The sequence below is a fragment of the Pleuronectes platessa genome, chromosome 1, assembly GCF_947347685.1.
Source record: "Pleuronectes platessa chromosome 1, fPlePla1.1, whole genome shotgun sequence".
NCBI lineage: Eukaryota > Metazoa > Chordata > Actinopteri > Pleuronectiformes > Pleuronectidae > Pleuronectes > Pleuronectes platessa.
In genome coordinates this window covers 30,401,459-30,423,261 of record NC_070626.1, presented here as the reverse complement: position 1 = coordinate 30,423,261, position 21,803 = coordinate 30,401,459, and the positions used below count along the sequence as shown (strand labels likewise).

The 21,803-nt window shown below is 45.0% G+C and overlaps 1 protein-coding gene across 1 annotated transcript in view; it reads left to right on the top strand.

Annotated features, from left to right (window-relative positions):
• The first annotated feature begins 413 nt into the window (after positions 1 to 413).
• The window catches only part of mpped2a (metallophosphoesterase domain containing 2a), a 35,989-nt gene continuing 14,599 nt past the window's right edge, over positions 414 to 21,803 (top strand). Inside the window, exons 1-3 of the mRNA XM_053442517.1 lie at positions 414 to 531; positions 2,972 to 3,235; positions 18,839 to 19,020. Of these exons, the coding sequence (XP_053298492.1) occupies positions 3,123 to 3,235; positions 18,839 to 19,020 (295 nt within the window). The 5' untranslated portion in view covers positions 414 to 531; positions 2,972 to 3,122. The remainder of the gene's footprint in view (positions 532 to 2,971; positions 3,236 to 18,838; positions 19,021 to 21,803) is intronic.

Genomic DNA, 21,803 nt, shown 5'->3' with positions numbered 1-21,803 from the left:
TTATTCTTTCCCACAGCACGTGAACGCTGCACGAACTCCTCCTCCTCCCGCGCCTCCTCGCCGTGCGTGTGCCCGCCGGTGAAGGCGCGCGCACGGGGAGGTGGCAGGGGGTTGTGCTCGCTCCCGGCTCCCGGTGCTCTCTGACCCCAGCGGCGGCTCCGTCTCACTGCACCGAGCCTCGCTCTCCTTCTCCCCGCTGTCCGCCTGCGTCTCTCTGCCCCCTCTCTGGTTCTCCCCCCCCCCCTCTCTCTCTCTCTCTCTCTCTGTCTCCCCCCCTCCTCCTCCTCCTGCTCCTCCTCCGCTCTCTTGTCTGGTTCCTACCCACAGGAGAGAGGTCCCGCCGGGTCGAAGGTTCTGCCCTGCCCGCCCAGACTGCCGCAACCTCCGGCTTCTGCTGCCGCCTGCCGCCGCCGCATGGACCCGCGTCCCTCCGCCTCCACCGCCGCGTAGAGGGCGACCCCGACCCGACACTCCACCTCCGGGCAGATTCAAACAAAAAAACACCCGCTTCTGGAAAAGCAACCACCAAAGGTAGAGCCACCTTTCCGCCTTGCTTGTTAGGGGGGGGAGCACCGGGGCCGAGAGGGCGCGGACCCGGGGAGGAGAGGGAGGAAGCCCCGACACAAAGCCGTCGGTTGAAAGGTGGCTTGTCATCCGGGAGGAAGAGCAGGAGGTTAGCCGCCGTGACACCCGCCTCCTCCCCGGCGCTGCGCTGCCTTGTACCGGGGGAGGAGGAGGGAGAGCATCGCGCGGATCTTTCTCTCTTTTCCATCCTTTTAAAAATATATATATTTTTATTATTATTATTTTTAATTTTTTTGTGGGTCGGCTCGATTTGTGCAGGCGCGCGGCGCGTCGCCCTCCCGCCGCGTAGCCGACATGCACGCTCTCACACGGGGTCAATCTGTTTCGCCTTCGCCCCCTCTGCTGCACCGGAGCGATTCCTCCGCGTGAAGTTAGCTACACGGTGTGGGTCTGCAGCACTGAGTGCGTGTGTGAGTGAGTGCGTGCGTGTGTGTGTGTGTGTGTGCGTGTGTGTGTGCGTGCAGCCTGGTTTTGTTACAGCAGCTAACCCGTGCATAGCAATAAAAAAAACTATAATAGCAATAAAAAATGTATTATTGCCAGGGCAGGTTTAGCAGCAGGCTAAGCTAGAGAGCTAGTTGCTGCTACTGTAGCCATAAGGTAGGTGCACACACATACACAAAGACACACACACACACAGAGTGAAGCATGCTGCACACAAATCCGTCCTCAGCTCTTTTTTCGGCCTCCATGTGCAAATAAACTGCACATTTTCCAGGATCCGCATCAGTTGCACTCCAGATTTTTTTTGTGTGTGTGTTTATTCCTCAGTAGAAGGTTCGAGGGACAAGTGTGTGCAAATTATTGTTTTTATTAATTTCTAGAAGGCCTCAGGAAGGATTCACAAGAGCTGGACACACGTCATTTGAACTTTCCTGGACTGTTGTGTTGTGTTGTGCAGCTGCTTAACACTCACTTTTGTCTCTGTGTGCATGTGTGTGTGTGTGTTGGAAATGAGTTTACCTACCCTTCTATCCCGGCTGGCATAAATCTTTCAGACTATAATTCATAGCACACGTCACAGAGAGCAGCAACCGGTTGACCCAGAAAACATGAATCAATTTTCTTTTTCGGTGGAAATAGGACATTTTCTTTAGCTCCACGTTTGGGGCGGTTGTTCATGATATATTTATATATATATATATTTTTTTTTTACTTTGCTCGTCTCAATGAACTCCGGAGCTGCAGATTTCCCTCCAAAAAGAGAGAGGTGACAGATTTGTAAATTTTACAGTGCATTTTTCTTCCTCCCCTTCCTCCTCTTCCTCCTCGTGGGGCTGTGGCGGCAGCAGGAGGTCTGGTATATAAAGCTTGTCAGAGCCCACAGTGGCCACTTAACTGTCAGTCAGGGAGGTCAGACAGGAGGAGGCGCAGGGAGCACACAGCCAGGTCCGGTGAGTGAGCGCCTGGGAAATGCAAAACCTACACAGCTGCTTTTTTTTCTTTTAAATTTTGTTTTACTGCTTCTCCTGAATTTTTAAATTTAAAAAGTGCATTTTATTCAATTTATCACGAGTGCAGTTCAGTTGTGGGATTTATTGCGACTGCAGCAGGCCTGGACCGAAGCAGCACATCCTTTTGTTGTGCTATTTTTTGTGCGTGTTCGGGGTAAATTGTCAGCAGGGAGAGAGAAGCTGTTTCATGGGTTGTGGAGAATTTCATGTTTTATTGAAAAGGCTTTGAAACGATTTGATCACCAGAGGAGACGCGACCTGCAGCGTCTCCTTCCAGGTTTGTTTTAATTCCAACAGGCTGATGCCTCGGAGGACATGCCTATCTATTTCTTTTATTATTACATTTATTAGTTTGCATTAAACAAAACAAAGCAGGTTATGAGCAGCAATTAAACAAATATATAAAACGTGCCTTGGAGATTGTAATCTGACGCCTGAGCAATCTTAGTGTGAAGTTGTTGGGAAAGAAAAGAGGATTGAAAACCTTTTAACAAGCGATTTAATCCTTTTGAATGAGCAGAATATTGTTTGGAAAGGTTGAGTAAATGTGCCAATTATGCTTCAGCTCACTTTACTGCATTTGTTATTAATTAGGGGTTTCAGGAAGAATGGTTAGAGGTTTTGTTCAAGGTGCTGCAAGGACGTCTTTCAAATTGAAATGGTGGCACGACATGAAAAGGAACTTTGTGTTCTCTGAAGCCCAATAAGAAATGTGTAGATGCATTAACACATGTTGTGCTTATTGATTATTAGAAAGAGATCCCCCTCCTTCACTTGATATCTGCTCTGTCTGTGTCTGTGCCGCAGCCTCAGGGTCGATTTCCTCCTGGTTTTTTATTCTGTGAACAGTTTAAATGTGTGTTAGTGGGCTGACCCGCTCGGTGCATGCCTCCTGGTGACTGTGTGTGTGTGTCTCCCTCCTCTCGGTGCAGCTTGTCGTGGTCGAGTCGGTCGGCCGGTGGCTGCTGCTGCTGCAGGGAGACTCTCCCCGGGCTCGTTGAGCGGCGCTGAAGGATGACTGCTGCACGGCTCGCTGCTGAATCCCGGTGAACGAACGGCGTCTCATGTCCACACGGCGGAAGGATGGCTCATGGCAAAGTGACCATCGCGGTGGACGAGTACAGCTCCAACCCCACACAGGCCTTCACACACTATAACATCAACCAGAGCCGCTTCCAACCTCCACATGTCCACATGTAAGTACACACACACACACACACACACACACACACACACACACACACACACACACACACACACACACACACTGTGGATCACCTACAAAAAACTTGTCGACTACAATCAAGATTACCTGACTTTTCATTAATTGCATTCAGCCAATTTTATATTTAAAAACACATTTTATTTATATTTTAATTCAACTTTTAGCTTTTTTTTAATAAAGTTTTATCCAGAACATCCAAACACTGAAAAAAAAAAAAGCAGCGTTGCAGAAATTAGGCGCTTTGACAGGAAGCCAATCAGGAGCCTCTTTGATGCAGAGTCTTTGTTTATGCTTGAATTTAATTGGCTCAAGCTCAGAGAGGCTACGGTGGCTCGGAGAGGACAAAAAAAAAGTTACAGATGCTAATGTTGAAATTGAATATTACTGTGTAGAAAGTTTGTGGCGAGTGAAACATGTCGTTTGAAAGACAAAGAGTGAACGCTCTTCAGAATGTGGTCCTACCCGCTGTGCCTCACGGACGGCGTGGTCGTGTCATGTGACCGTTATCATTCTGCCAGGTTGTCGTCGTTGTGCACAGAGACTTTTTTCTGCATCAGGCCGCTCTTGTTATTTATTTATGAGACCAGTTGCTTAGCGTGGCTCTTGTCTGATGTGGTTATGCTCTGCGTCTCATTAGTGGGTCAGAGCGCTGCGACCCGTCAGCCCTCGACGTGCAGACACTCAGCATCAGAGCGCCGGCTGCGTTTTATCTCCAAACAGATTTCTAACTCGGAGCCGCCGCTCGCTTTGTGTCTTCTCACAATTACGGCGGTTTGGAGCTTTTGATGAAAGGCCTGTGACTGGTTGTTGTTGTGGTGGTTGTGGTTACATGTGCAGGTTGTTTGAGAGCTTTTAAATTCACTGAGAGTGACGAGTAAAAAGTTAACCTGCAGCAGGAGGAAGAAGAAGAAGAAGAAGTGATTGAGGAAGAGGAGCAGAGAGCTGCCTGCCCGCTGTGTGAGGTTGTGTAGCTTGATTGAACTTCTATTCTTTGTTGTGTAACTATGGTTTGATTGGACTCTTTTGTTTTTGATCACCTCTACTGTTTTCTCAGTTCCTTTTTTTTTGGGCATTTTCCAAATTGCAGCTGCAACAAATCAGGAATCGATTAAATCTTTGGCCTAAATAAATGAAATATGAATCTTATCTGAGCAGATTTTATGCATCAGAGCAGCTTGAGTTTTAAGTTGTGCAAAGTAGACGCTGGATGTGAAAGTGGAGCCCGAGCGAACACTGTGCAGTAATTACGTGATTGCCATTGTTATGGATTTGACACTAAGATAAATACAAATCTGCCATCTTGACAGATAATTAAATTGTTAAATGGAAAACCACAGTTACGCTCATTCCCATTTAACAAAAGGCAAAATGGGAATATCACAGCGTGTCAAATCTCAAAAAGAGATTCAAACTGTTTTAGAATTCACTGTAAATTAATATTTTTTCTCAACTATATGTTTTTTTTTAACTCCCGTCAGTTTCTTCTGAGATCTTTTCTCAAAACAGCAGAATTATCAAAAACCTTAACATAGGTCTTGTTGATTCATTTCTGGTCGGACTGAAGTTAAAGATGAGATTCAAGTTAAGACAACCTCCTCACTCAGTCACCGTGTTGCGTTCAGGTGCAGGGAATTTGCAACCCACATGATCCACGTACAGAAGCACCAGGAATTATTGAATCTGAGCCGTAGAGGAAGATTCGGGCAGCGGACCGAGATCTCTCGAGAGCTGCAAACACACACACACACACACACACACACACGCTGCTTCGCTCTGGAGAATCGACGACATCTGCCAAACAAGTTGTTGTTGTTGTTGTTGTTTCATCTTATTTACCTCAGACACTCTGATTCCCACAGTTCTCTCTGGATGATCATGTAAACAGGATTACTTTGGAGGTGACAGTCAGATCGTGGACACTCACCTCCCTCCCGGTGTTGGCAGCGTTCACGTTATTGTGCCGCCGTGTTGTTTTGGGATTCCTCAGCTGCGAGCGGCCGAGCTGCCAGGGATGTGGAGAGAGAGAGAGAGAGAGAGAGACAAGGTCACCTCGCACTTTGTGTTACGTCAGTCCGTTTTAATGGTTGACAAAGGCGGCAATAAATCAGGACAAATGCTTCAATATGAATGAGGGTGGATGTGGAGCCCGGGTCAGCTGAACAGATTCTAGTTTGATGTTTGGAGAGGCTCCCTCGGTTTTCTCCTCTTTTGATAATGAAAATATGAAATGGTAGAAAACAAGCTTTCATATAAAACGTCCTCCATAAGGTTGTTTTTCTATCTCTTACTATATAATCCTGCTCTGAGTGACATTGGTGGCTTTTAATTCCAGCTCCCTGGAAAGTCCTCTTTATTCTGAAGTGCTGCACCAGTTGACCATAAGCAAAGCTCAGTGGATTAACATGGCATTAAAGGAACATTACGTAGAAGCTCTTTTCTGTTGGGAAGTGGAGGAAACAAGCAAAGTGGGAATGAATGGATCCGCCTGATGCTTTGGAGGAAAATGAAAGTCTCTCTAAGTGGATCCTCATCTGGAGAAGCTTTAGTTTTATTCCAGGTGTCGACAAACACAAACATCACCGACGTTTTTTTTGTGCGTCTGTAGCTATAAAAAGCAGCTGTTGATTTATTAAGAAGGAGCAGGAGGAGTCTTCCAGCATCTGCAGCCGTGACACAGTGACTGTGTTTCAGGGGCAGAAACGAGTTAAACGTCCTGAAACCTGGAACAAATAATCCAAACGTTCATCCAGCTCATCGGTATTTAAACGCTTCTCGCCCGTAATGTGCGGCCCTGCTGATTTTTCCCTCTTCACCGTGGCAGTGTGTGGAGGTGAAGCCCCCGTAGGAAGGGGATGTGTTGGAGCCGCGGGGCCTCTCAGCAGATATGTGTTTGGATAAATACATTAGGCTGTTTCCTGGCTTCCACAGAGCCTGCAGTGTTTTACTTTGTCATTCTTAAACTCAGACTGGGAACCCTGGGATCGCACACACACACACTCTCTCTCTCCCATCCCCCCCAGTATGTTGAAGTGCTTATAGAATACAAGCTCTGTTCTGGGAAAGTAAAGGCTTGTTTAGATTGGAGAGATAATGATCCGACTTGTTCGAGGTTCCTCTCTCGCTGCATCCACAGGATTCGAGCATAAATAAAGATGTTGCTTCTCTTAAAGCAACGCAGGAGAGGGAGGAAGAAAAAAAAAGAATCAAGTGAGGCGGTTGCTGCGCCGTTTGAAATACTATCCGTGCCTTAATGGTCGTCCCCCCCCCCCTCACCCCCCCTGCCCTTACACAGATTATTTAGATTTGCGTGATGGAGTACAGCAGTACCTTTTGTGCGGTGTGGAAGGTTTTGCTCTCTGAACCACATATGAAAACATTCTTGTAGAGCGTGTACACACTCCAGACTGTCTCACACACACACACACAGACACACACACACACACACACACACACACAGTGGCAGTTACAGGCTAATGCTGTGGAACGTGACCCTGAAGTCAAAGTGGCCCTTCTTCAGAGCACGGGACGTCTCACTCTGTCTGTGAGTGAGCGACAGACTCAGGGCAGCCCTGTTTATGTCTGGTTTCTTTTTCTGTCACGTGAAAACTACTCAGCAACTGGGAACAGATGCTTCCAGTTGGGACTCCTAATGGCTTCAGATCCAATTTGAGCCGGATCGAGGCCAGACTGTGGGACGGCCTCGACGCTCACATGCAAGACGGACAAACTGACAAGAGCTGGAACCAGAGGGACTTTGAGACGTCTTGACTGAAGAAGCTTTAAAAAGGCCTCGATTGCTGTTGTAGGCCTCAGGAAGAAGGTTCACGACGATTCACTCAAACCATCTTTTGATCTGAACAGTTGAACTTTGCTTCTTCTTCACATTTAATCTCCGGGGGCCGTGTGAAATCCCAGTACGGCTGCAAGTTCTGGTTATTTCCATGATCAGTTTTATCTGGTGTCGTCTGTTTATGCCTTTTGATTTTTTTGCAGGTTTTTGGGTTTAAAATTAATCTGAAGTTCAAATCCAAGTTTTGAGAACATGGTAACGAAAATCACTTAAACACCTCTCCATGCTAATGCCAGTAGGATGTAAACCAGTAATGCTTTAAGTGCCACACTTTCAAACTATTGTGAGATTGTTAATCCCTATTTCCCTTTTTATTACCTATAGATTAGGGAATTTACTGCTTATCATAATAACATAAAAGATGTCTAAAGTAGTATTTTTGCACCCGTACTTTTACTAGGAGTGTATCATACAATAAGCAGCCACCTCAGAATGTGTGGTGTTTAAATTTGTATTCTTTTATATTCAGATGAACCAGTTTTAAAAAAAAATAATTTCACGTCTGGGAGTAAACTGGCAACATTTCACCGAGAGAGAGAGAGAGAGAGAGAGAGAGAGAGAAGTACATTTGTTGTGGTTACCTGATTTATTAAGGTAAAAAAAAAAAAAACCTCTTTACACTTGTAAACAAAGAGGAGACACCTCCTGAATACAGTGTTAAATAATCTATTCCTTTTTATATATGGTTATTTATTTAAAAACATAATTCATCCCAGACACCTGAGCTCAATACATTAATTTTACTGGTAAATTAAAATTCTTTTACAACCCCCCCCCCCCCCCACAATCCACATTTAACAAACTCCTTCTCCTCCAGATGCCTTGTTAATTATTCCCGCCTTCTGAATAATTGAGGAGCTCATGAATATGAATCATTTAAAGACGCCGCCGCCTGCATCCATACACGTGGATGTTCTGACACCAGAATCACACATTCATCTTAACAGCGTCCTGGTTTTTATTAATGAACTCCTGCAGGATTTTTTATGTTCCTTATTTACATGTCAGGGTACACTGCAATAATGCTGTAAAGGAAATAGTTTGGAATTATGATTTTTATTGGACGTGTTTCTGCAGAGCGAGAGGAACAGATCCAGTTTCACAGCTCACAAGGATAAATGTAACTTATTGGCATAAAAATCTGCATTTTCTTTCATCTTGTTGTGGAAAACAAGTTAAAACTTGTGTAGTCAAACTCCTCCGCTGCCATTTTAAAGATATTATAATGCTCAGATCGTTAAGTTGTTGAAAACATGCGTTAAAGCTCCTTGGAGCGAGGCTCAAAGTTTCATTTTGCTTTCTGTGATTTTTGGAGGGAGAACCAGTCGTACCACCCCCCCCCCACACTTCTCATCCTGCTCAACGTTGTCATCGTAACTGCAGATTACACATTTGTCTTGGCTTTTAGAAATATATATAACTATCACATTTCACGTTTGAGCCTGAACATTTGTTTTTACTTTTCTCTTTTTGCATTTCTTTCCTCCAAGTAGCGGCGGCTGAGAGGCTTTAACCGTTCAGCTGTAATCGTTACAATACAGTTGTTTTATTAGTTTGTGGTGCGGCTACAAAAATCTGAGCTTGAACTCCATCTAGGGTCTGTTCTTGTTTGTGGTCGTGTCTCCAGAAGACAGGCGATCATATGACGATGCACTTTCACAAACCAGAACGTGCCGAGGGGTGTGCGTGTTGCATGTGGCCCTGATTTTCCACTGTGAGTTTTCTCTGCTGCCTCTGCACCTTGTACGTGTCAGGCGGTCAGGATTGGTCAGTCGCACTGTGTAGCAGAGACTTCTAATCTCGACCCACATCTTCGATCTCTTTTTTATTGATTCAAACGGGTCCAATAGGTTGAAAAAACAAGCGGTGCAGTCGGTGTTTTGAGGAGGAGTAAGGTTCCTCTGCTCCAGGGCCAGATAATACACACCAAACAGAAAAGGGTTTGGAGGATTTGGGGCGTTTTCGGAGCTGAAAGTCTGAAACAAGCTCGATTGTGTTCGTCTAATTTTATCCATTTGATCTGGTTACTTTGGGTGTGAGTGGGCTGCGTCTACCTGGACCCGACTGGTTTTATTCTTTCTGTTTGAGTCGATAACACGAGTGATCCTGGGCATTTAGTTAATTACGTTGCAATGGTAACATGATTACTTCACACTGGTTCAAATGCACCAAATGAACGTCCTCTTCTTTTTCTTCTTCTTTTGTTTAATGCTGTCTCTTCTTCCTGCGATTGGTCTGAACCGAACCATGGTCCGGTCGGATCCAGGACCCAGACCGCCTCTTTTGGTCGAATTCATTAGAAACTCTTAAATCATGTTCTTGGTAAAGTAAGCATTATTTGGGGGGGACTGAAAACACCTCAGTAGCCTGGAAATCTATGATTACTAATCAGCGGTGCCTAAGAAAGGAAGGGTTAGGGTTCGGGGTCCAATCAGTGCAGCCTCATGTTCACCTCGCACTTCCCCTTCTTCTATTCACTGGCAGACAGTTAATGGAGGCCCAGCAGTCAGACTTTCACTCTTGAGAACAAAGAGCCGGTCCCGTGTCGTGGCCTTTTCTTTCTGCCGGCCTGCTGCTGCTCGTCGGCTGGGGTGAAGGAGTGAAGGGGCTTTTGTAACAGGAGAACCCTTGATTAAGTTCCCTCTCCACCCCTGACCTGCCGGTGGAGCCCGTCGGGATGGCGGTGTTGGTAGTGAGAGAGAGTGTGTGTGTGTGTGTGTGGGGGGGGGGGGGGCGGTTAAGTGACAGTTGACATTGGACAGATCTGCTGTTTTTCAGATTGAAGCCCTTTTGATGTCTTTGGGGCTTTTTGGCCTCTGAGCCTCCAGAGCCTGGCATCGCAGGGCACGGTCTCCCGATGAGGTAATTTCCTCCCTCGTCTGGTAAAGCCGGGCGTATCTCCACCGCGCTGGGTCGGAGGCGGAGAAGGGTCTGGCTGCTCCTGTTATCATTATGCTATGGGGGGGGCTGGGCGGATGCAGCTATGGCACCCCTGCTAAGTGGTGTTGGTGAAGGAAGTGATCACTGACTTTGTTGGATTGCACAATCTGAATCTTTGTCAAAGCTTGCCTTATCCAGTGTGTTGTGTTCCAACTTGGAAGTTGTTGTTTATCGTAGCGGGGGGGCTTTTAAAACAGTAGCGGGCGGGGGGGCTCGTCAAACCACTTCCCCTTTGACATGAACTAGAGGTGAATTGATCTGATTCTGCAACTTCTTCCCCCCCCGTAAGTCCTGGTTTATGCTTTTTAAACTAAGTTCTGTGTGCTAATAGACACAAGTCATTTCTTAGCTTAACTCCTGATGGAAGCTTGAACACTGAGACGCTCCTTCTTCCTTTCTGCTGGAATGCACCCCCCATCTTTAGAAATGAAAACAAGTAGTTTAATTCCTCTGCGACTGAATCGGTGGACAGAACAGCGTTGAATTACAAAACATGTCCGTCAACAGATCGATGAGCTTCTCCTGTCGCGGTGCTGTAAAGTGCAGGTGTCCTGGTTTCTTTGTTTATAGCCGTGTTGTCTATGCAGGTGAACATTACTCTGCCAGGTAGTTCTTCTTCTTCTTCTTCTTCTCCTCCTCTTCCTCTGGAGCCACTTGGTGCCCATCTCCCCACTCGTCCTCCCATCAGCCCTGCAGCCAGGCAGACTGTCAGCAGCACAATTAAGGGCTGAGCCATAATGAAAGGGGCATTAGCAGAAGCAATTTATTTCTCAGCGCAGCGCCGGAAGGTTTCTCCGCCGCAGATATTCCAGCGCAGGCTTTGTGTGCTCGTCGCCTTTTAATGAAAGAAGAAGTAAGGGGACGAGGACCCCCCCCCCCCCGAACAGGGGGAGTGGGGTCTGGGGGGGGGGTGGGGATTAAGACAAAAGGGCGTCATATTTTCTTTTAAATCAATTAAATCACCTTTTTTTTTTTACATTTTCTGTAGCATTCTACATTCTTTGTGCCCCACGTATTCCTGTTGGGTTTTCTTGTTTCCCATGTGCACCCCCTTCCCTGCCACCACCACCACCACCACCAGCAGCACCACCACCACCACCAGCACAAACCCCCTCTCCGTTATTCCTGTGTTCATTTTGTTCCTCTGAAGTTTATTGAATTAGCGCAGACAGCTGAAACGCAGAAGATAAGAGAGGCGCTCGCTCTCTGCTCCTCTCAGAGAAATGGTATTGCACCGTGGATGAGTGAGCTGTGTGTGTGTGTGTGTGTGTGTGTGTGTCTGTGTGTGTGTGTGTCAGTCTATAGGAGGGGGAGGGGAACCAATGCAGAGGTTATAGAAAGAGGAAACGAGGAGCATTGTGTTTTGATGTTTCTCCTGAAGGAGCGTTGAAAAGAATCCGTGAGCTCAGTATTTTGTCTTCAGTTCGGCTGCGATTAGCTTTGGAATTTGTCTCCGTGTTGTGGACGCACAAACAGCACATCTTCTCTGACACTCTTTGTTGTGTATTTCAACTGGGAGGCGTTGACGCACACTGGTGCATTTACAGTTATTCATCAGCGGCTGAGATTTGAGTTCTGATCATCGAAGGAACGTTTTGTCTGGAAACAGCTCAATGATTCAAAGACCGATTCAAAACCAGGAAACTTGCTTTTACTTTTTAACGGGTTGTCTGAATTATGATATTTGCCATTAACTTGAAGAGCACAAATTGTTTCAGGAAAACGTGCTGCAACAAATGTTGTATAATTAACAAATCAATCTGTCGTGTCAGATGATCTTTGAAAGTAGTTTAAAGCAGTAAAAGTACATGAATAAAACCTCTCCAGTGGAAACACTGTGCAGTTCAGCTCTAGTTGATTAGCCGGCTCTTTCCACATTCTCCCCTTTGACCCCTGAGGTTTGAGGTGGATGGGCCCTCGCTGACGTCCTCATGATGAGAAATCATTAGGAGGAACTCTCCATTAACAAAGAAGGAGCAGGAGAAGGAGGAAGAGGAGGAGGAAGAGGAGCTCCTCCTCTGGCACCAGGTATAAAACGTATAGACACACAGACCAAACTGTGATTGACGTGAAGTTCTGACAAGTGGGCAGCTGAGAGGTCGTTGACCTCATTAACCCTGTCAGGACTGAGAGGTGTGTGTGGGGGGGGGGGGGTTCAACCCAGCTTTAATTAGCTGTATTACACTACAAGTTATATCTGGACATCGCTGTTCTTAGGGTGGAGAGAGGAATCTTAACAGTTGACCATTCGGATGTGAATAAGGTTAATAGTTGAGGTTTCATCGGCTGAACTCTGAGACGCTCTCGTGGCTGAACAGGAACAAACTGACAGGTTCAACAAAGTGCCGGCAGATGAAGCAGCAGATTGATGCTCATGTTTATGTTCATGTAGTGAACACACAGACACATGGGAAACCTGTGACGCTAAATATACTTTATGGAACCACGTGTTGTTGTCTTTCCCAAGAAGAGACGAGTGAGAACAAAAGATTTAACAACTGTCCCAATCAATCCCAATCTGCCACGTTAATAGTTTTATTATTCATATGAATTAATTAACAGCAGGATAAATTAATCTTAAAATATATTGTTGATCATTAATGACAGTTAAGTTATGAATGGGTTTGAGTCTTTAGAGGTTTTTCTTTTCTAACAGTTACATTTGGCTTTAATCCTTTACTCTAATAAAATCATACATTTCAGTTATGTTCAGATCCCTGTTCTGCAGTGATCCCTGTAGCCAGCAGTATTTATACATGTATCTCTCCTGAAGTGATTGGACAACTGAGTTCTTCAACAAACACTGAAGAGCTGTGTAGTTGTTAAGACAGTAGTTGTGTAGTTGTTAAGACAGTAGTTGTGTAGTTGTTTCGGGAGCTGTGCAGTTCGAGGGTTTTTTCTTTCGGAAAAACAAACTTGTAATCAATCACGGTGATTATGTGGCGTCCTCAAAGAGCTGGACGGGTCCGGGAGCGACGGCAACCTTCTTATCTGCTGCGAGTTAAGTGTCGTGTTTGAAGAAGCAAGCTCGGGTTGAACTTTGACCCCATTTGCTTGTGTGTTTTTCCAAAAGGCCACGGAGCCAAGTGTGCTCCGTCAAACGGAATATCCTCCCACAGACATCACAGAGCGCTCCTCTCTCCCACACCGAGCCCTGCTCCTCCACACATGCAACCAGCAGCTGTGTGCGTGTGTGTGTTTTTTTGTGTGTGTGTGTGTGGGTTAAACACACACACACACGGCTGGGGGATTTTCATATTTACCTTTTTGTAGTTTTCAGATCTGCAAGTGTTTTTCAGCCGAATGGACTCCAGCTCATCAGTCTTGTTTTGACAGAGATGTTAGAAATGAGCTATTTGTGTGAGATGTGGAGGATGCAGGTTTTTTGTTTTGATTGTGTAACTGCAGGTTGTCGTGTTTATAATCACAACAGAGCATCATAATGAAGCGTTAAGTTTCCAGTTGCAGTGACAGTCCCTGTTGAGTTTGCCCTGTGACATTCAGGAGTTCAGGTGTTTCAAATGAAAGAACAAATTGGATTTGTTTTGAATTTTCATTTTTCATTCCCAAACGCAGAATGTCCTCTGATATCTGTGGATCTTCATACTGGGAACACAGGTTTGACTGGCTGCTGTAAGCTTAAGAACTCCTGCACCTCATTGTAATGGTTATTATTATATTATAGGGTCAATTATGTGTGAGGTATATTCATGATATATTTTAATCTTATTTTATTTTTTAATGGTGATAGCAACAGTATTAAATCATATCCCATTGGTTTATTAAAACCATTATCAAGATATTACATCATATTTATTACCACTATGGTATTAACACCACATTCCTCAGACATAAACTTGTCCACAGACACTTAAGATGGACAAGTATCATGGACTCACCTCTCACCCATTATCCTACATCATTATCATATTCATCAATCTAACTGGTTTATGTTTGATGTAATCTCGTTATAAGCGTATTTCTCTCTTTGACACTTTTTCACACATAGAAAAATATTGAATCTGAAGTTTCCCAAATACAGAAACATAATTTGTGTGTTTCTCTAAAATGGCTGCAGATAGAAGTGACTAACAGCCGTAAGGTCTGTGCAGAGCTGTGGGGGGGGGGGGGGGTTGAAGTGGACGCTCTGAGGTTTCCTCCGCTGGATGATCACAGACGTTTCTTCATCGAGCAGATATTTCTGCAGCCACAGACTTGGTTTTTGTGTCAGCTCCAATGTCATGGCGGATTTGAGAGTGTGCTGCTGCCCTCTTCGAGTGCATTAGCATTTCTCCTCCTCCTCTCTCCCCCCCCTCCTCCGCTGCACTCTTCTCCCTCTGCAGTCTTCCTTCTGATGTCACGCCGGAGCTCAGACATGTTAACACGAACCTTCATGCTAGTGCAGATCAGGCTGTCGCTGGAGAATATTCTTTTACCTGCTGCCGGAGCACAGGAAGAGTTTTTCACTTTCAGCGTCTCGGTTTACAGCGGATCAGAGGCGTCGGCTGCACGGCTGAACTCCTGCACCCCTGGATACATTACTAATGAACCTCTAGATTGTTATACAGTCATATGTTAACAGGAAAGACAGGGGCCCTCTGTCTTTGTGTGTGAGAGAAGAAACCGACGCAGCAGCGTAGTGAAGGCTTCTTGGCCCGGCCGGCTCTAATTGATAGGGGCTGCTGGTATTTACTTACATTCTCTGGGTGGATTAAATCTCAAAGGAACGAGGTGGAGATGGAGATTGTTTGTTTTTCTCTCGACTTCGTCTTTTAATATGCATGAATATATCTGTGTGTGTGTGTGTGTGTGTGTGTGTGTGTGTGTGTGTGTTGTCAGCCTATGCGTCTCCTCATTTGTCCGTCAGTGCTGCTCTGCTGGCCTGGGTTAAAGTGTGTGTGTGTGTTTGTGTGTCCATATTTGCTGCAGTCAGTAAATATTATTACTTCTGTAGCTCCTCTTTCATTCAGTCCAGTTTGTTTTAATACGGAGGCCAGGTCGGCTAAAGCTGAGATCTCCCTGCTGAAGCTGATCCGATTGGAGGCTCATCCAACCAATCAGTTTTCAGGAACGTCTGAATCTGTGGTTGTAAACAATTCAAATAGTAAAAATAAAAAATAAAACACCACAGACAAAGAGATCTAATATAAACAGTAGCAGCTTTTTGAAGATAATGATTCTGAGCTGCATCAAAGTTCTGTAGGTTTACAGTCTGCAGGGTGGAGGAGCTTTTGGGCATCACTTAGTTTTTTATTTTACTTAGAGATGGTGAATTTGACATATTTACCAATTTTCCCAGGAAAAAATTAATGGATTTTGATGAGAATCTGATTCAATCAAAGAAATCCAACATGTTCAGGGTTTCTTTGAATGTGTGTGATTTGCTGCAGCCTGTTGGGCCTTGATGGAGCTACGTGTTCTGCTAGGTCCCTGATTCTGGTCTAGTTTTGTCAATTAATCAATTTGTCGTTTTTCCAGAAACCAGTACAAATTGCCCATCCCAGCACTGGAGGTGACAACCGACAGTCAAAAGCCCGAAGACGTTCAAATCACTGTCGTAGAAAACAAAGAAACCCAGAAAGTGTTGTTTTCTAAATTGATGAAGGGGGTTGTGTAGTGTTTTTCCCGGCTGTGCCGCTGTCTCCCTGAACGCAGCCAGTGTGTCAGTCAGTCAGATCTCCAGCTTCCTCTCGCTCGCTGTTTCAGATTCATCTGTTTTTTTGCAGAGGCCCCCCCCCCCCCCCCCCGGGGTCTGAGAGGCGGCGTGTCTGCAGCTGCTTCACAGGCTGCACACAGCGGCTACCGATCACAGATGGTGACTTACAAATGGTGGTTAGACTTCGGAGTTGTGGGACACGCACGGCAAGACGACACTAATTTGTCAGTTTAATTTTGCGTGGCCGTTTTTTACTGACACAAAACATCAAGCCCTGTTACCACCTCAGGGCGAGAGGCGTTCAGTGTCGGGGTCGTAAATCTGTGGATTTGAGTTTTATGCGGCAAAAAAGTCATTTACACAATTTTTGCAACTGTGACTTTTTAATTGTCTAATCCTGGATTGATTAGAAACCAACACTGATTTCTGGTTATTTATCTCTAGGAAGGGTCTCTCAGTTTGTCCAAAATTATTCTGTTAATTAAGACATAAAGACGATCGACAAAACAAGAAGAAATGCAACATCCAGATTCCTCTTTGCAGGAAACCAGAGGTTCCAGAATCAAAAATAATGTGACTCTTGTAGCACCAGATCCCAAACCAGTTGATAAACCTGTGGAGGATTTCTTCTGAAGTGTTGGGAGGCGCTCTCCATCAGAAGAAGGACGCTCGTCCCTCCAGTAGAGTTCAGAGACGCACTGAGCCTCACGGTGGATTAACATTTTACTTACTCTCTTTACTGCGGCTTCTCCTTTCATTTCTCACCCAATTGTGAAACATAATTAAAGATTTTATCCTTAGTGCCCCCCCTCCACTCCAGACTTCTGACCACAGTGAGCTCAGATGCTGGGTGGAGTTCAAACGAGGGTTTCTGTGTTAATCTGAATTTCAGGCTTTAAAAAAGTCTAAAATATTACGTGCTAGGTTTTAAATACGTTCTGGTTTATTCTTAATTATGTTAATGTTCTTTTAACGCTACTTGCATTGCAGTTTAAAATGAGTTTTAAGGTTTTGCTTCTACTGTGTGTGTGTGTGTGTGTGTGTGTGTGTGTGTGTGTGTGTGTGTGTGTGTGTGTGTGTGTGTGTGTGTGTGTGTGTGTGTGTGTGTGTGTGTGTGTGTGTGTGTGTGTGTGTGTGTGTGTGTGTGTTTTCTTTCTCAACGATACAGATATTAATTTGCGATAATAAAACTACAAACAAAGCTAATTTGACACTGAGAACTGATGATCCACACACACCTCGTTACAGTCAGCTCGACAGTGGATACAAGAGGTCTCTCTCTGTGTAGATAATGTTACTTTCAACAACCTTTCTTTCAATTATAGGGAAGTATAAGTAATTCTGGGATTATGATATTACTTAATGTTTGTTGTACTTGACGTCGCTCTTTTAAAAGATTGTTGAAACCGGCAGAAACCTTGTGAAACAGTGGTTGCCCTCAACACCCGGAGCCAGAGTCATTAACGTGACCTTACACATGATTCTACAACTCAAAAAACAAACTGCAGATTTCCGGCTCTTTTATGAAGAATTTCTGATATAATGTCTGATATTTCTGCTCAAAGAGGCACAGAAATGGGGAAAAACTGAAAAATCACTTCCCGGAATGAGAACCTTAAAATTCAGCGCTGCTCACCGGACAGGGAGATTTCCCTTTTGTGCCGAGGTTCCTCTTTCCTCCGTCTGCGTTAATAACCTCTTCCTCCGAAAACCTTTTGATTTCATCTGCGTCCGCGGCTGTTTTCACGACATGTTTGTGCACAAGTGTGAGTTAACTGCGTGTGTGTCTTTGTGTGTGTGTGTGTGTGTGTGTGTGTGCTTGTCAGGTCGGAGATGGCAGTGTTGATTATTTGTCTGATGTTGTCGACAGAGTGACATCCCTTCTAATGAAATAATGGTCCAGTGGCAGAGTGCTGGAGAATTGCACATTGTAGACTTCAATTACAGACAAGATGATTTTTCTCTCCTCCCCCCCCCCCACCCCCACCCCCCCGCTTCCCTTTCAGTCAGAGAAGTACAGGTTTTCTTCCTCTTTATGTGAGCACGCTGAACAAAGAGGTCGAATAAAAGGCTTTTTCTCCAGGCAGACTTGGGTCTAAGTGGTTTTTTTTTCCTTCAGATAATGGATAGAAGCTTTAATTCACTGTCTCTTTAGCCAATCTGATGCCACAAAACAGCCATTGCCCTCCGCGTGGGCACAAATCAACCCGAGTGCTGGTTGTTTTTTTTTTCCAGGACACATTCATCACCGCCGAGACGTCTCCTCTTTTCTCTCGGATGCTTCTTCGCTCCTGTTGCACGTTTTGTTCTCTGGACCTGGAGATTTATTTCTGAACAACAAATGATTCAGTTCCAGTTTGCAGCCGAGCCGTCGCTGCACCAGGATGAAATTACCATAAGTTACCTAAAAATATGCTTCTTTATCGAGAACACCTTTTTAAAAACATAACAAAAGGATAAGGGCAAATTCTTTTACTTCTTTTTTTTATAGAGCTTAATGTTCAAAATGGCAAAATCAAATCAAGGGCAAACACCACAAGGAAATTCCTCACCTCACAGGCGAGTGGTGTTTGGTCCTTTTTATTTGGTGGCAGTACAGAATTAAACATACTTTCCTGATGTATAATTTTATGGGTTAGAAAATACTTTAAAACAGTCAAACCCTTTTTAAATTGATATCATCAGAGTTATGAATGTTCATGAATCAAGCTCTAAAGTTGAGGGTAAACTCAATCTGGTCAAACGTAGGGTTAACAGTGACAGTTAACCATTGAGTGTTCAATTCAATGGAAGCATCTCAAGAGCCAAATGTATTTTTTATAGTTTCTTGTATAGTTTATAGTCAAACTTGGGGAAACAATGTGGTTTAAGTTATTCCATTATGACTCCAATCAATCATATTCTGCCTCATCTGTGTCTGATCTCTCGTTTGGCCAATGCTCAAGATGCTCGCTCACACTTATCTACAGATCTTCTGAATGTTATAATAATTCAACTTATAAAACTTTTTGAGTTATTAAAAAGAACATCAGTGTTTACAGTCAACCAATTAGCTCCGAGTGCTGACGTGGAGTCAAGAGTCTCCAACTTTAACGTTGTTGTCTCTCTTTGTGTCTCTTTCTCTTCAGGGTGGACCCCATTCCATATGATACCCCCAAGCCGGCGGGACACACCAGGTTCGTGTGTGTGTCCGACACACACTCGCGCACAGACGGGATCCAGATGCCGTACGGCGACGTGCTGCTGCACACGGGCGACTTCACCGAGCTGGGCCTCCCCTCCGAGGTCAAGAAGTTCAACGAATGGCTAGGTACTGAGCTGCTAGACACTCATCTGCACACCAGCTTCCACACGTCCACACCTCTGACACGCGTGTGTACTGGTTGCATATACAACCAGTAGCTGGACCACACAATGAATCCCCCCCCCCCCCCCGCTTCCCTGGTGACCTCACAACTGCTGCGCTTAAGTGTCCAGTTTAACCTTTCTGACCTTACACCCAACTCCAGTTAACCTTTGACCTCCCCTTCTGGCCCCATGCTGTGGGAGGGAGGTCTGGGCTGTGTCTGTCTGTCTGTGTGTGTCTGTCTGTGTGTGTTTTCAATCCCAGCAGCCAGTGGTTTCATCTCTGGACTCGCCAGTTTATGAGCCAATTGTGAGTCCTTGTCCGTCGCAGGTGAAAATACAAACATCCTCTTTAGACTAATGAAAGAAACACAATATCTGAACGTTGTGTTAGAATCTGAAACAATCTACACAAAGATGCTGGCAGATGCAAAGATAAGGCATTTCTGTATCAGCTGAATTTGTTTCGAACTCAAAATTTAAGTTGTGCATCTTCAATGTATCTCGCTGTTTGATGGGCGGCAAATAAACATGGAAGAAACAGACGACAGGAGAATTCACTTTGCTGTTTGATGCTCGGATGAAAAGAAAGAGGCTCCACACGAAATGTGATGTTTGATGTAGAAGGAATTAAAGATGTGAGATTGATGTTTATCTAAAAGAAAATCTGTTATTTTTCCCTCTTGTTACAAACCTTCTCTGCACAGAGGATGATTATTAACATCCAGTCAGAATATCGGTAACAAAACTTGCTTTTTTTAAGAATCCGTTATGTTTGGGACGTTTAGCTTTTACCAGGCTTGTAGTTGAACTCCTCTCAAAGTCTATGTTCTGGGAATCAAACCCTCTCCCCCTGTCGAGATGAGAGTCGGCTGTCAGAGCTCTGCCTCTGTAGACGACAGCAGTCGGCCTGGATTCACTGCAGCTCCACTGGATTTCCAGCACTGACCCACTTTTCACAGCCAGAAAGATAAAATTAAAATAATCCAGGCATCTATAGGAACTTTTCAAACCCCTCCTGCAACATAATCCACCTCTCGACTGTCCGTGGGTTTCTCTCGCTGTGTTTTGGTCGTGTTGAGCTGAAAGTGCTGCCGCCCTGTTTCTCTGCTGAGTGTTAGAACCTGAAGTTTTGTTAGAGTTACAGCCAGGGCTCAACTCACATCATCTCTTCCTCCTCCATATGATTATGTTCACTACAGCTGCGACTCCTTTTGTTTGAACATGAATCTGCGCTGGAGGGCGTTTTTAAAGATCGCCACCTTGATGTAAACAGATTTTTTTTAAGTTTTGTGCCATATTGTTGACAAATATTGAGGCTTTGGATACCAACATTTATATAATCATGTGCATAACACTGAACAAGTAGAACTTTGAGCTATAAAGTGAGTTTTCTTCTTGTCGTCTATGGTCTCAAAAGGGAAAACATCAATATTTTGCAGACTACTAACTGTGAGATATTGACTCAGATTTGCAGTTTGTGTTTGTGTGTGTGTGAGTGAGTGAGTGAGTGAACCGGATTCATCCATCGCAGTAGCTGCAGGAGGCCAAAGAATACATGTCACTGCGTTGAAAACAGTAAAATCAGCATCTACTGTTGTTATTATTGAATTACAGAGGAGGGTAAAAACCTTGTGGATGTTTTTGATGGACAGGCGATGCAGGAGAAGTGGGAGGGGCATCGAGAGCTCGACAGCAGAGAACTGAACGCTGCACTGAGCTGCGTGAGGGAAGCAACCGCACAAAACAGATCCTTTGTGTTTATTATGTGAAGCCGTTAAACTGTGGCAGGTTGAAGGTTGTGTGCAGCCACTTTACCAGGCCGGCTCTTCCCATTCCCCATTTCCTACTCCTCTGTTTTCTACCGTGCTCTCCCAATACGGCACCTGACACCACACTGGGACGACACACAGTTCTGCTTGTGTGTGTGTGTGTGGCTGTGTGTGTTTGTGTGTGTGGCTGTGCGCTCTTTGTTAAGCCAGGGTGAAAACCTGCAATATCACCTCTAATGGGAAATCGATGTAGAGCAAAGTGGAAAATGACTCGGTGCAGTTGGGAGCACCTGCTTGTTAATGTCCCAGTGACGTGTGCGTGTGTGCGTGTGCGTGTGCGCGTGTGTGCGTGCGTGCGTGCGTGCGTGCGTGCGTGCGTGCGTGCGTGTGCGTGCGTGTGCGTGTGTGTGTGTGTGTGTGTGTGTCAGTGTCAACTGGAACTCAACGCACACACGCTGTGGGTTAATCTGGATATTGAATTGATGTTCTTAGAATTCTAGGTATTTATCCTTTTGTGAGTCTCCTTGAACTGAAGTGTCTCTACATAAATGTAGGATTGATAAATATAGACATCCAATCCCAGTGGAGATGTGGTGTCTTTAGAATCTGCATCTCGTTGTTCCACAGAGTTCAGAGGTTAAAGTGAGTTGAAGGGTGGAGTCGTGCTTTGTGTTGTGCTGCTGCAGCTTTACATTCAGACTCGGCTCTAGAACAGAAAGTGGTGAAGGTTTGATGAGTCTGTCCAAGGCCGGGTTTTGTCCTCTCTGATGAAGGCAGAGATTCTGAGAGACGAAGAGTCTCACGAGGTCGATTAACGGCAGCAGGATGAAAGTCACCAGGAAAAATAAATTGCAATTGCAATTTTCGAGATGAAATATTTCAGTAATTTGTTTTTAGTTTTTTTAATTGAAGAGGGTTGAAGCCCAAGGACTGAGCTACTCTGACGGGATCAAAACTTAAATGTGCTGAAAAGCCA